The sequence below is a fragment of the Lotus japonicus genome, chromosome 4, assembly GCF_012489685.1.
Source record: "Lotus japonicus ecotype B-129 chromosome 4, LjGifu_v1.2".
Classification (NCBI taxonomy): Eukaryota; Viridiplantae; Streptophyta; class Magnoliopsida; order Fabales; family Fabaceae; genus Lotus; species Lotus japonicus.
This window is the reverse complement of record NC_080044.1, coordinates 44,098,206-44,112,793: the sequence shown is the minus strand read 5'-3', so window position 1 is coordinate 44,112,793 and position 14,588 is coordinate 44,098,206. Positions and strand designations below refer to the sequence as shown.

Sequence of the window (14,588 nt, the reverse complement as noted above, 5' to 3'; positions counted from 1 at the left end):
CAGACGATGCTGCCTATACTCCAGAGGACTAAGCTCTGGCGCAGCTCCTGCCTCTAAGGACCCTCCGCCACCATCTCCAGAGCAGCCTTTGTTGCTCTGATTTCCTCATACAGCTCCAGCTCCTTCTGGAAGCAGACTTGCATTTCCTCCACGAATCTGAGGAAGCTCCTAAGGATGATGTCCACTTCTGGACTTAGGCTCATGCCTAATAGCCGGTTTGTAAGGGTATAAACGCTCGGTTCCTCTGGATGGCGTACATTGATGAAGATCAATGAAGTTTACCTTAACTCCTTGGCCGGTGGTAAACGTTCAACCTCTTCATTTAATCTTCTGCATATGCATTAATTAAATATGTTTTCATTAACTTTTTATTTTAGTTTCTCCATCTTTTTAAACTTAGACCTTCTCTAAGGGGGAGTGATAAGCGCATAATTGATGCACTTTACGTGTGTCTTTCTAAGCTTCATTATATACATTTTTGTGCTTAATTATTATGACTTAGCCATGTTTTGACCATTAGTGCTTATTTGGATTATTCATGGAAAAGTGCTTAATTCTACACTTTTAGTTTCTGTGACTGTTTTGCTAGAACAGGTTGAACCTGGAGCTACAAATATCCAAATTGGGCGAATAATATGTCATTGGAAAGATAACTCGAAGCCCTACAACTTTCATGTTCAGCACAATTCTAGAATCAGCCTCTAACTTGGTCAGAATGTCCTTGAAAAGTTGATGTCGCTAATCCTGCGAGTCTGGAACAGTCTGCACTAAAATGATCATATCTTGGGCTACAGAACTCCGAATTAGGATCCGATTGAAGGCCCGCGAAGATGACTTAAAGAGCTACAACTCTCATGTTTACCTCAATTGAAGATTCAGACTTCTTGTGGGACCCGCGAATGCCTGATTGTTCAGCAGCTTACTCCTTTATGTGGGCCCGATTTTGTGAAGATTTAGAAAAGATTTAGATAACAAAGATTGTTACTTGATGAACAAGTTTATTTATTAGTATAAATAAGTGAGTTTAGGCTTTTGTTAGACCTCACCACCTCACCACATACCACCACCACCACCTCCACCTTCTCCTAATATCTCTCTCCATCTTTTCTAGTATGAGTTGCTAAACTCCATAGTTAGTCTTAGGATTTTTAATATTCTTGTGTTTGCAAACTTGAGGTTCTGTTCTTAATGCAAATTTCTTCTTTATTAATTCTCTTCATCTCTATTTCTGATCTAGGGTTTGCTTAATTCCGTAGTTTTAGAAATAAGAGTTGATGCATGTTCGCTTAGTTCATGTTAGTTCGTAACTGTTTCTTAATCGCTTAGTTTAGGAAACTGTGAATTGATTTTCGCTTAGTTAATCAACTCTCACGAATTAGGGAATTGATAAGGAAGAGTTAATCTTTTGTAACCAATGAAGGTTTGTTGCACTTGAATGTTATAATCTAATGACTAACGCTTTCACTCTTCTGTCTAGTCTATTTAGTTATTGCTTTGTTACTTTTCAATCCAATCAATCAAAAAAATCCCCTTTTTAATTGTTTTATTTTACTCTAATATCAATTAATAATTTATCAAGTCCTTGTGAGATCGATCCTGGTGTTCATCACCTTGTACTGCATTCAAAGCAGAATACTTTGGCACGCATCACGACAGTGCGTTCGTCAAATTTGCGTCGTTGCCGGGGACTTCGGTGATTATTGATTGTTTTAGAGTATTTTTTTTATTATATTAATTTTTGTTTCTATTGAAAAAAAAAACAAAAAAAAATACCGTATATACTATTAGATTAGATTGTAGCTTGTGTTTTTATTTTGTATCTATATCTTATATATCTATCTCATATCTTTTATCTCTATCTCATATATTCTAATTCTCTTTCCTATCTTTTATTTTTATATCAGTATCTTCTATTCTTATATCTCTATCTTTTCTCTCTTTTATTTTATTTTGCTATCTTTTCTATCTTCTTTCCCTTCTTTATTATTCTTCTTATTATTATTACTAGATTTTTTTACTAACTTTTTTTTTTATTGTTTCAGGTCTCGTTCAATTTTTTTTATTTTTTTTTGTTTTCTTTATTTCTTTCTTGTTTTATTTTACTAACGTTGAACTCTTTTTCTTGTTTTTTTTACTAACGTGTTTTTTTCTTTCTTGTTTTTTGTGGTGAAAAAAAAAAAGATAATATTGGATCACAAGTGTTAGTTTGTGGAGTTTTTGCAGTGATGGAAGCTAAACTTGATAAGCTAGAAGCTAAACTCGACGAGATACAATTTTCTGTTACACAAATGTTGTTCAAGAGCTATCAACAACAGTTTAAGTCACCTCAATGTTATCCACAAGAGAATTTTGAAAATATTTGGTGTGACCCACCTTGCTATCATCCACAAGGGCAATTCCAACAGCCTATTTATGCACCACCATGCTACTATCTGCAAGAGGAATTTCAATATCCTTTTCATGATCCACATCATTCACAAGAGGAATTCCATCAACCTTGGAATGATCCACCCCAATTTTTGGAAGACCTTTCAAAGCAATATGAAGCAAACCAAGCCCAGTTTCAACAACCTCGACACGAGGAACCTTCCTTATTGCAAGAAATTCAAGACATGTTGAACCAAATGTCTGCAAATCTCAATGCAAATGCTGATCAACACCTGCAAGATACTGCAAATTTACAAGCTCCAGTTAACGAGCTAGTTGCACACGCTCCCACATTGCAACATGAAGCTGATGCAGAGATTGATGATGAAGTTAATCCTTGTGTTGATACTCATCTTGATGCTAGCACTGATGGTTCTGGTGATGTTAACGACTTAGAAGTCGATGTTGCTTCTGATGCTGATTCTAATGATGAAGCCAACCAACAAGAAATACATCTCCCTCTTCCACAAAGAACTTATGAGAATGCAAAGATGCATCCTGGTGAAGAAGAGAATAAGTTGTTGGATGATTTCAATAAGTGTTTTGCAAGGGATGAAGTTAAGAAGATGGATGTAGAACGTGGATCTAAATTAGCAATTTTTCCACATAAGCCGCTTTTAATTAATCTAGATATTTTTGAAAAAGTTGTGCTTATGGGAGACTATGTTGATTGCAAGGAGTCAATTTCCATGGAGGACTACTTTTTCAAACCCTTGCCAAAGCCACCAGACAAAGAGTTGATTGTTGAATGTACTGATTTTTCATTTACTCTTATTTCAGGTGGTACACATGCTCGAAAAAAGTTTTTACTCAAACTGAACATTGTCATGAGTCGTGCTGACAGTGGTAGAAAACAGTTTGGGTTTGTTAAGATTGTTGCAGATGAGATCCCTCCAAAACCACCCGACTTGTGGATTGTTGTTGTTGTGCCTCAAGACTATGAGCTTCCGCTGAATGCAAGGCCTCCACCGGATCCAGGTGATAGCAGATTCAGAGCATTACCAGGTTTCATGCCTCGCCAGCTCCCTTGATCCCTGGTTTTTCCTAACCTTTCTCTTTTATTACACTTGTCTAATTTATTTGATAATTTGTGCCTCACATTGAGGACAATGTGTGATTTAAGTGTGGGGGTGGAAATCTTATTTAGGAGTAGTAGAACTTCAGTTAGGATAGTTTGCAATTTCAATTTATTTGCTTTGTTTTTATTGTTTTCAATAAAAGAGTTCACACTTTTTCAATGAGTTTTAGAGATGCTGAGTTTGTGAGCAATGTAACCACTTTTCTGTTAAGTTTCATGTCTCTTTTGGATGAAGTTGCTTGCATTTTGAGTTCATCATGATTTGCATTGAGAACTGATTTGTTGGATTCATTGTGTTATATGCTTGCCATGTGAGACTACCTTGTGAGATTTTGGACCAAACACTTGAATGGTAATATCTTTGCCATGATTCTCTTCTTTCTTGTGTGGTTTCCTCATGTTTATATGCACTGCAGAACTTGACTTGATTCTGATTCAAATTGTTGTTCATTTTCATACTTTGATGTGATAAGGCATTCTTTTTCAATAAGCTATTGGCCTAAAAAGCTTACCTTGCATGTTTTAACCTTTGTTTTAACCCCTTTGAGCCTAATATCTCTATTCTTTTGTAGCTCATTACAAGCCTAAGTGAAAAACAATGATGATACCTTACCTTAGGAAATGTAAGAGCTTTGGAATTGACTTGGGAATGAGTATTCAACAAGTGATTTATATGAATGCATGGTCTAAGGTGCTCAAAAGAGGTGCCTTCCTTGAGGATAAATTGTAAGCAAGCTGAAAAGAAGTTGAAAGAAAAAAAAAATATGCAAATGTCAAAAAAAGAAAAAGAAAAAAAAAAGAAGTTACAAAGTGAAGGAAGGTACTAAAGAAAGAAAAGGAAGTGGAAGTTGAAAAAATGAAGTTGTAAAAGGAAGAATGTGTTAATTCTTGGTGTTGTGAGTAAGTTTAATTTGAATTTTTTCCCATTGCTCTTATTTTTCCTAAGGTTTTAACTCTGAATATCTTTCATAAATCTTTCCTTGACCTTAGCCTCATTACAACCTTCAAAAGTCCTTTGATCTTTGTATGCTTTTGTTCAATTTAATTGGTGTGTTAGAATCTTGTCAAGCCTATGATAGATGCATGTTTCCATGAGATGATGAGAGTTGCTTAAGCATGATTAAACACAAGCCCAAACACTTGCATCCAACTTTGATGTTCAATTTGAAATTTCTTGTTGGCTTGGAATGTAGGTGATGAAATCTAATTTGTCTAATCTTTGTGGAAAATGAAGTGGTTGTTTTCTTGCTCATAAATCTGAATTTCTACTTCTCAAAGATAAGTGTGAGCTGAGTTTTTATGTTTTAGGAAGTACTTGTTATCATAATTGATTTTCTGAATCTTCTTTGAAATTAAGTTTTGCCCAGGAGTGCAAAAAGTTAAGTGTGGGGGTATTTGATAAGCGCATAATTGATGCACTTTACGTGTGTCTTTCTAAGCTTCATTATATACATTTTTGTGCTTAATTGTTATGACTTAGCCATGTTTTGACCATTAGTGCTTATTTGGATTATTCATGGAAAAGTGCTTAATTCTACACTTTTAGTTTCTGTGACTGTTTTGCTAGAACAGGTTGAACCTGGAGCTACAAATATCCAAATTGGGCGAATAATATGTCATTGGAAAGATAACGCGAAGCCCTACAACTTTCATGTTCAGCACAATTCTAGAATCAGCCTCTAACTTGTTCAGAATGTCCTTGCAAAGTTGATGTCGCTAATCCTGCGAGTCTGGAACAGTCTGCACTAAAATGATCATATCTTGGGCTACAGAACTCCGAATTAGGATCCGATTGAAGGCCCGCGAAGATGACTTAAAGAGCTACAACTCTCATGTTTACCTCAATTGAAGATTCAGACTTCTTGTGGGACCCGCGAATGCCTGATTGTTCAGCAGCTTACTCCTTTATGTGGGCCCGATTTTGTGAAGATTTAGAAAAGATTTAGATAACAAAGATTGTTACTTGATGAACAAGTTTATTTATTAGTATAAATAAGTGAGTTTAGGCTTTTGTTAGACCTCACCACCTCACCACATACCACCACCACCACCTCCACCTTCTCCTAATATCTCTCTCCATCTTTTCTAGTATGAGTTGCTAAACTCCATAGTTAGTCTTAGGATTTTTAATATTCTTGTGTATGCAAACTTGAGGTTCTGTTCTTAATGCAAATTTCTTCTTTATTAATTCTCTTCATCTCTATTTCTGATCTAGGGTTTGCTTAATTCCGTAGTTTTAGAAATAAGAGTTGATGCATGTTCGCTTAGTTCATGTTAGTTCGTAACTGTTTCTTAATCGCTTAGTTTAGGAAACTGTGAATTGATTTTCGCTTAGTTAATCAACTCTCACGAATTAGGGAATTTATAAGGAAGAGTTTATCTTTTGTAACCAATGAAGGTTTGTTGCACTTGAATGTTATAATCTGATGACTAACGCTTTCTCTCTTCTGTCTAGTCTATTTAGTTATTGCTTTGTTACTTTTCAATCCAATCAATCAAAAAAATCCCCTTTTTAATTGCTTTATTTTACTCTAATATCAATTAATAATTTATCAAGTCCTTGTGAGATCGATCCTGGTGTTCATCACCTTGTACTGCATTCAAAGCAGAATACTTTGGAACGCATCACGACAGTGCGTTCGTCAGGGAGTACCTTGTACTTCAAGCTAAGTTTTTCACACCCCATGCTTTTAGCTTATGACAAAAAGGGGGAGTATAACCCAGTTTTTTGATGTGTAAGCTGTGCTAGTGTGATTATTTTTTTTCCTTTTGGAGAATTTAAGAGTTCCACTTTTATGACCATAGATGTGTCACTGGGTACAAGGAATACATTTTCACTTCCTTTGAAGTGATACTAGTTGACTCTGATACTTTTACTCTGCTAATGACTCTGAATACTTATGCGCTCTGATTATTTTATCTTATCTATGTCATACATTCTTACTCTGAACTCTTTTATTATTTAGCTCAGAATCTAGATATTACTAATATTTTCATTAAGTCCTAGATTCAGGGGGAGCTAAGCTCAGAATCAAGTTGTGACTTGGATTTAGAATGAGCAACATAACTCGTTCACCTCAGGATAAGTTTATCTCTATTCTCTAAACTCTGAGTGAATTCAATTTATTGTTTAAGAATTGTTCATCAAAATACTTGGTTTTGTCATCATCAAAAAGGGGGAGATTGTAAGATCAAGTTTTGATCTAGTAGTACAACTCTATGTTTTGATGATTACAAGTTAACTATTAAGTATGAACAATTATGGTACTCTAACATTGTTTTCTGAGTGTTCAAATGACAGGCCAAGACTCTGGACCTATCTCACATGATTCAGAAGCACAATGCTCAAAGAGTAACCTCTGCAACGCTTTCGCACATACTATGTTCAATCTGAACAGTAGATCAAGCTTCAGAAGATCTGAAGATCACAAGCTCTGATATGGATTGAGCTCACTAGAAGCTCTGAAGGATCAGACGCTCTGAAGGATCAGACGCTCTGAAGGATCAGAAGCTCTAAAGGATCAGATGCTCTGAAGAATCAGACGCTACGAAGGATCAGAAGCTCTGAAGGATCAGACGCTCTGAAGAATCAGACGCTCTAAAGGATCAGAAACTCTGAAGCATCAGAAGCTGAGTAGTGAAGACTCTGAAGTCCAAGAGTAAGCTGGCTCTGAATACCAAGTACTTCTCCTCGGAGTCCAGAAGCAGAAGGTACAAAGGTTAGAGGATCCAAGCTTCCCTCTGACTCTGATCATCAAGCTTCACAAGTTCCAAGATGAAGCATCACTCTGATCAGAAATCAACAAGGTTAAAGGTCATGTCGCTATCCAAAGTACAAAAGCAATTGTACCATTCCTGACGACCTTACCTAACTGATTCAGCCACAGCAGAAACTGGAAATTCCATATCTGCCCTCCAACGGTAGCATCTCCATGCACGTTCAAACCCTAATCCTTGGAGTATATAAAGAGGCTGATGATTGAAAGATGTCGTCTAAGAAACTTATTTACGCGCAAGAAATATTTCAAATCTTCTTAGCAATCTTTCTTCAAATAGAACTAAGTGTGTTTACTATCAGCTTTTGAAGAAGCACTTATTTGTAAACCCAATACATTCAAACAGTTGTTTGATTTACCTTTAGGAGATCAAGGTTGATCTGATCTTAGAGATGACTAAGAGAGTGAATCTTAGTGATAGCTAAGTCAGTGTATTGTTAGTCACTTTGCAGGTAGCAAGTGTAGTTGTAACAAAACTCTGATTAGTGGATTGCCTTCATTCTAAGAAGGAAGAAATCACGTTAACGGGTGGACTGGATTAGCTTTAGGGATTTATCAAGTGAACCAGGATAAAATCATTTGTGTGCTTTCCTTATCTCTTATCTCTGCACTTTTATCATTGGTGTTTGAAGAGATTTATTTAAATCTCAAGTGGGTTGAGTTTTTAGTTGTAAAATGCTATTCAAACCCCCCTTTCTATCGGTTTTCATACTTTCAAGATGTCTAACACCTCTTGTATAACATTAATACACAGATAACAACGTGAAAATAAGCAAGTTAATGGACAGAAATAATAAAATCAACACAAGAGATTGTTAACCCAGTTCGGTGCAATATCACCTACGTCTGGAGGGTTTTCACCCGAGAAAGATAATACACTATTATAGAAAGTCAAGTACACAAAAGGTCTTAACTGAACTACCCCAGTTCACTGCCTTTTCTACCTATCTCTACCCGTGGCTTATTACTTAGTCTTCCCCCTAAGTATGAGAGTCTCTCTCACTTTCTCACTCACAATCACTGCCACAGTAATTGAACTCGTACAAGAGAGCAAAGACAGATCTTAAGATCACACAACCAAAACAACTCTCAGCTTAACACAAAGGCATAAAGCTGCTGAGAGAACATCCAGTATGAACTTAGTATAAACCCTAATCACACACACGAAGCACACCTAGCAACTAGGTCTTGGGACCTTATAAGTAACAATCTTTCAGGCCTTGTCTTCGATGGGCTTGAAAGCACAAAGAGTTCATACACAAATCAGGAAGTTTTGTTTCACTAAAAAGAGCAACAAATCTGCACAAAATCTCCAAACCGCGTTTTAGAGTTGTAGATAAAAACTTCCACAAATACTTCAAATCAAATTCACTTGAACAAGATTTGATTACACTTTATATTTTCCTTGACGACGCACATGAGCTTCTTGAATAAACCCTAACTTGGTTAACACGTAACCAATTCAAAGCTTCACAGTTAAATCAGCCAAGTACACAGGACGTTCCCAGGGACAAATGTCACAGCAAGATATTACAACATCTTAAACGATATCTTGGCACATATAACACATTAGCTAAAATGTAGACAACCATAACAAAGGAACAACAACTATAATAATGAATGTCTATTATGGGACAAAGAAAATGTGAACTATGCGAGTTTGACAATGAAGAAGAAATATTGATCATGTCCCACGTTGATATACCTCAATATCACACAAAGGATGATCAAACCTAGTTTCTAGGATTAGGATGCTTGAATCACATGTGCAGAGATAAATCAAAGTTCAGTGAGATAAATGAAACTTTTAGCCATTCAATAAAGCTTGGGTGCAACACAAACAAGAATGTGCTTGGCAAACGTAATGTGAAACTAACAAGCAATTTCATTAAGTATTATCAAGGACTTCTCCTACACAATGACTTCTTCTACGAGGTTGGTTTCTAGGGACTCCACCCCCAAGTATTCTTGTACAAGCTTTTTCAGGCTTCGAGTATCTTGAACGCATCTCCAAGCTTAGTGAGTTTGGCTTCTAGGGACTCCTCCCCAAGTATTCTTGTACAAGCCTCTCCAAGCTTATTATTCTTTGCGCCATCCTCTTCAAGAAGTTGAGTTTTGGACAAGATTCATCTTAAAGTGTTCTTTGCTTCTGCCTCTTCAGGAAGTTGATTTTTGGACAGGGACTCCTCCCTTTCATCAATGATGAGATGCGTGCTCATTTTATACTCTTGTGTAAGGTGCATTTGATCTTTACTAGTGTGAAACCTTCTAGAGTATTTACAGATATAGATAAAGGTGCATTTTCTCTCAATCTTAATCTCTATGATTTTGATCTATGTGAATGTATAATGAAGCACATATAATTGATAAGATCTTTTACATCTTTTCTATTATTTACTCATTGGATAGCTGATTGGGTTGAACCTTTTTTCTTCTGCTAGTACTCTTTTGGCTGAGGTGTTTATGCATGATGCATGTTAATTAACAACCTCTTGATGTCTTCTTATTCTCCTTCTCCTTCCTCTCCCTCTCCTCCTGCCTCCTCCTCCTCTTTCCTCCTCCTGCCTCCTCCTCCTCGACCTCCTCCACTTTCTCATTCTTCTTCTTCTTCTTCTTCTACTCATTGGATAGCTGATTGGGTTGAACCTTTTTTCTTCTGCTAGTACTCTTTTGGCTGAGGTGTTTATGCATGATGCATGTTAATTAACAACCTCTTGATGTCTTCTTATTCTCCTTCTCCTTCCTCTCCCTCTCCTCCTGCCTCCCCCTCCTCGACCTCCTCCACTTTCTCATTCTTCTTCTTCTTCTTCTTCTTCTACTCATTGGATAGCTGATTGGGTTGAACCTTTTTTCTTCTGCTAGTACTCTTTTGGCTGAGGTGTTTATGCATGATGCATGTTAATTAACAACCTCTTGATGTCTTCTTATTCTCCTTCCTCTCCCTCTCCTCCTGCCTCCTCCTCCTCTTTCCTCCTCCTGCCTCCTCCTCCTCGACCTCCTCCACTTTCTCATTCTTCTTCTTCTTCTTCTTCTTCTTCTTCTTCTTGCAGGTAAGGTAGTATGTGACCATTGGAATAGTAGCTTCAATGGCTTTATTCGTTTTGTTATTTGTATTTGACACTTTAAATCAGCATATAGTCTTAACGGATTTTTTTATCTAATGGGTACTCTTGGTCAATCTGCAAGTGTACAGAAACCTCCGGGTTTTAAAATATCGAACCATAGGGATTGTGAGTGAGAATTGTGGATTTAAGCCTAAAGTTCGCAAGTTTTGAAAGCAATAAAATTCTGAAATTGATTTTGGTTGTTGATGACAAAAGGTTTGCAAAAGAGCAATATTGAAAGTGTTGTAAATAACAATTGATGGTAATGCCTTGGGTTATCGATCATCTAATCCACTCAAGTCTACCTATCCTATGTGTAAGGCCCTGAACTCATGTTGTATTGTGCAAGTGAAAAACTGAATAAAATGAGGTTTTTGGCCAAGTTTGAAAATTGACAGATTATAGCTGTCAACCTGTGTGAATTTTTAGAGGGTCTTAGCAACCACATGTAGGAAACCTTCCTTCATGAGAGTTGTAGCCCTTTAAGTTTAGAAAATTCCCAAAGTGGAATCAGGTCATTCCGACCTCTGTAGCTCGAGATATTCTAATTTTACCGAGCGAGGTTCTGGCTGTAAAGTGCCAGCGAATTAATTGATGTGTTTTTCTTTTATTTCCGAATTTGGTTGGGTTTTTAATTAAAAAGAGTTGGGTTTTAATTATGTTCAGACCTGGTTAGGGTTTTTAATTAGTGGGTCAAAGGTTTATGTGATTTGGGCTTAAAAGGGGAAAACAAAACCCTAGCCCACATGTTGGATTGCATGGGGATATAGTCAAGGCGGGGGGGGGGGGAACCCTTATTTCCTTCACAATCAGAAAATAGAGTGCACCCACACCATATTCACGTGAGAACACAGTAGAGAGAAGGGAGAGCAACCGAGAGGGGAAGGAAGGGAAACCGCCGCCGTCCTAGCCACCACCGCCGTTGTGCGTCGCGCGAGAGAGAGAGAGAGAGGAGGCCGCGAGAGAGAGAGAGAGAGAGCTCGAGTGGGAGGAGAACGAGACCTTGGACAGCATCTCTCGACGCTTTTTCCCATCACCATACTTCTGTTTTTCTTCACTTCTATTCAAGGTAGGGCTGGTCCTAGGTTTTGGGTAGTATATTAGGATTTTACCATGAAAATTGCATGAGATAAGATGTGATCTTGATGGTTGTTGCTTGAGTTTTGAGAATATGATGCTTGCTGTACTTTTGCTTTGAGATACCATGTTGCTAATCTCTACTTGGGCTGTATGCTATGAATCTATGATTTTTATGTGAAATTCAAATGACAACTTGCTATGTTTGGCTTGCTTTTCACTTGTTCCAATATGATCTTTGATGATTGATTTAATCTGAAATTTTTGGGTGATCATATGGATGTTTGGGGGCTAGACTAAGACTTGTGGGGTTGAAAAGAAGGAAAGAAAATTATTTTCGAAAACCCTAGAGCCTTGCTAAGGTTCGGCCGAACCCTATTTTCAAGGGTTCGGGGCATTTTTCTTTCCTTTCTTTTCATGCACGGGTCATTAGTCAAGTCTTCTAAGGAATTTGCCATGATATGTCACGCATGGACTTGTGTTGATGTTGTTTATCCGAATAATTGTTCAAATGGTCGCTCATCTAGCTGTAATTCCCGATGTGTCTGTGATCGCTTTATTTTTGTATTTATGCAATGAATGTGGTTGTATAAATAGAAAAATAAGACTCTAGGTTTGACATTAGAGCCAAGAAAACCAAGTAAATGAGACTTGTTGTGATGTAACTCGCTTGCAAGTGAACTTAATTAATTGCACATAGGTCGGTGTAGACTATGGTCCATGAGAACGATGGGCTTGCACGCAAGGGAGAATTTTGTGGATCATTGCGGCTCCATGTATTTTGGTTGACTGCGGTCACCGTGAGACTTTTGTGGATCATTGCAGCTCCACATGATTTGGTTGACTGCGGTCACCATGAGATTTTGTGAAGTATTGCAGCTCCACGTGATTTGTACATATGCGGATGTATGTGATTGACCAAGGAAGGTTTGGTGGTTTGTGTGATGTGAGATTTCGTTAGTAACTGACTAACTGATTTTATTCCCATAAAAGACATATAACGTACTTATATTGTGTACTGTCGATTTTGTTGTTGTTATTTTTGTTGGACCTGACACTGTTATTTGTTTTATGTGTTTATTTGGGGGGGGCGGTAGATGCCGAATTCCAAGGATATTGAGTCTATCACGAGGTGGGAGATCGTTCTGGATAGGCCAGAGGAAGACCGGCTCTGGGAGACCGACAATTCCGGAGTTCGGAGGATCTATGTCGGCAGTGCGGTGCTCTTGGGAAGAAACAGAACGGGGACGGTCATAGAGAGGCAGATCCTCAGGGATGGGTCAGTTATGTTTCCGCATCCTCCAGCTAGGTTTCATGGGGACGAGGAAGAAGAAGACCCTTCGGAGGACTCGACAGAAGACCCTTCAGAGGACACCACAGTGGAGTCACGGTTGATCGAGGAGGAGGAGGCAGTGGAGCCTTCACCACCAGAGGCCAAGCCGGGAGTCTGTGCACAGCGTATTCCTGGGCGTCCAAGTTGCTTTAGGGTGGGACCTTGGAAAAGCGTGATAAAGCTGGAGCAGTCCAAGAAGAGAGCGCGTGAAGCGGAAGCTGATGTTCAGAAGCGGGATCTGGTTTAGAGTTTTCCTTTCTGTGGGACTGAGAGTCCGTATTGAACCATTACTATCTTTTTATTTCCAGGATTTTATTTTGACGTACTTTGATGTAGGGCTTCAGCCCAAGGGTTATTTATGTACTTGAGATTATAATTTCTTTTAATTACGAATATCTTATTCATAAATGATTGTCGTCTTTATTCCGCAAAGTCTAATCGTAAAGGTTAAGTTTCGCAATAATTGAATTTTTGGTCAATAAATCAAGATTAATAATTGAACGGCGAAAATTCTTTGTGAAAATGGCTAAGTTGGTTACTGTGTGACACTCGAGAAATCGGGGCGTTACACTATGCATGTGAAACCTTGATTCATTCCTTGTTGCTTTAGCCTATGTACTCACTTATTGATTCCTCACATAAGCAATTCTCTCAAACTAAAAGATATGTCCAATTCATTGTGTACTTAATCATTCATTTGAGGTTTATAGCATATAAATTCAGGCCAACAAAACTCAACCCTCACTCTATTCCTAGTAGCAAGCACAGAAGGATATATTTCAATTCATGTCCCTAAATCATAACAAACTTCCGTTTTGATTATAATCTAGTCTATAGCAAGCGTGCACTCAAGCTATTCATGCATAATGGAATTGAAATACAAGGTTAAATCAAGAACTCATGCTAGAGTTTCATAGAATCTCTTAAACCCAAAGCATAAAGAAAACTAGCCCCTCATTGCTAGTGAATCTATACAAGAAATGTAAAGAACCTGAGAAAAATAACAAGATGGAAGCCTCTCACAAGCCCCAAGGTTCTCCTTAACTTCTAAACTTGATCCAAAATGAGTAAAATGTCTAAATGTTACGAAGAAAATGACCAAAGCCTTATTTATAGGCAAAACAAACGAGTCTGGGCGCTTAAGCGCCAATAAAGCATGCCTGAGTGTCAATTTAGAGTGAAAACATGGCTTCTGGAATGCAAGTGACGCCTACGCACCAACTAAGCATGCCTAGGCGCCAATTCCAAAACCCTGGAACAGAACAATTGGCGCCTAGGTGCCAATGGAGCACGCCTAGGCGTTCCAAGCACGCTGAAAAACCTTTAAAACTTCTTCTTCACTCCTCTTTAAGACTCCCTTCAATTACCCAAGCCTCTTAACCTTCTCTCTTCATCAGTTTCAGACCTGGTAACTTAAGCACAAAGCAGAGGAAATATCTAGGAGCTCCAAGAGTTTATTAGCAAAGAGAACCCTCAATTAAAATAGAAAAGATATGCAAGTCCTAAACTTACTTAAAATGTAAGAAAAGTCCCTATAAAACTACAAAATTACCAAAACAAAGTAAAAACACAAAGAAAGATAAAAATGCATGAGAATGCATGAAACACTACATGAGACTCAACAAAAAAACTCAAAACTAATAAAGAAATGACGTTAAAAACACTATTAAAATAGAGTCATAAGGTACAGTGATGGACGATTGAGTGTCAATAATACAGAACATCTTCATTGGTTTTCTTTTGCTTCATCTTGCCTTTACCTTCGGCTCTTGTAATGCGAGTTGAGTTTGCCT

General features: G+C 37.7%; 1 protein-coding gene across 1 annotated transcript; it reads left to right on the top strand.

Annotated features, from left to right (window-relative positions):
* The first annotated feature begins 1,975 nt into the window (after nt 1-1,975).
* On the top strand, nt 1,976-3,458 carry LOC130712783 (uncharacterized). Its single transcript, XM_057562597.1, has 2 exons — nt 1,976-3,006; nt 3,208-3,458. The coding sequence occupies exons 1-2, from the start codon at nt 2,226-2,228 to the stop codon at nt 3,456-3,458; spliced, it is 1,032 nt and encodes a 343-aa protein (XP_057418580.1). The 5' UTR covers nt 1,976-2,225.
* The last annotated feature ends 11,130 nt before the right edge of the window (nt 3,459-14,588 follow it).

Coding starts and splice junctions, on each gene's coding strand:
- LOC130712783 (XM_057562597.1), top strand. CDS start 2,226: ATGGAAGCTAAACTTGATAAGCTAGAAGCTAAACTCGACGAGATACAA. Junction 3,007..3,207: donor TAAGAAGATGGATGTAGAAC/GTGGATCTAAAT, acceptor CTCTTATTTCAG/GTGGTACACATGCTCGAAAA.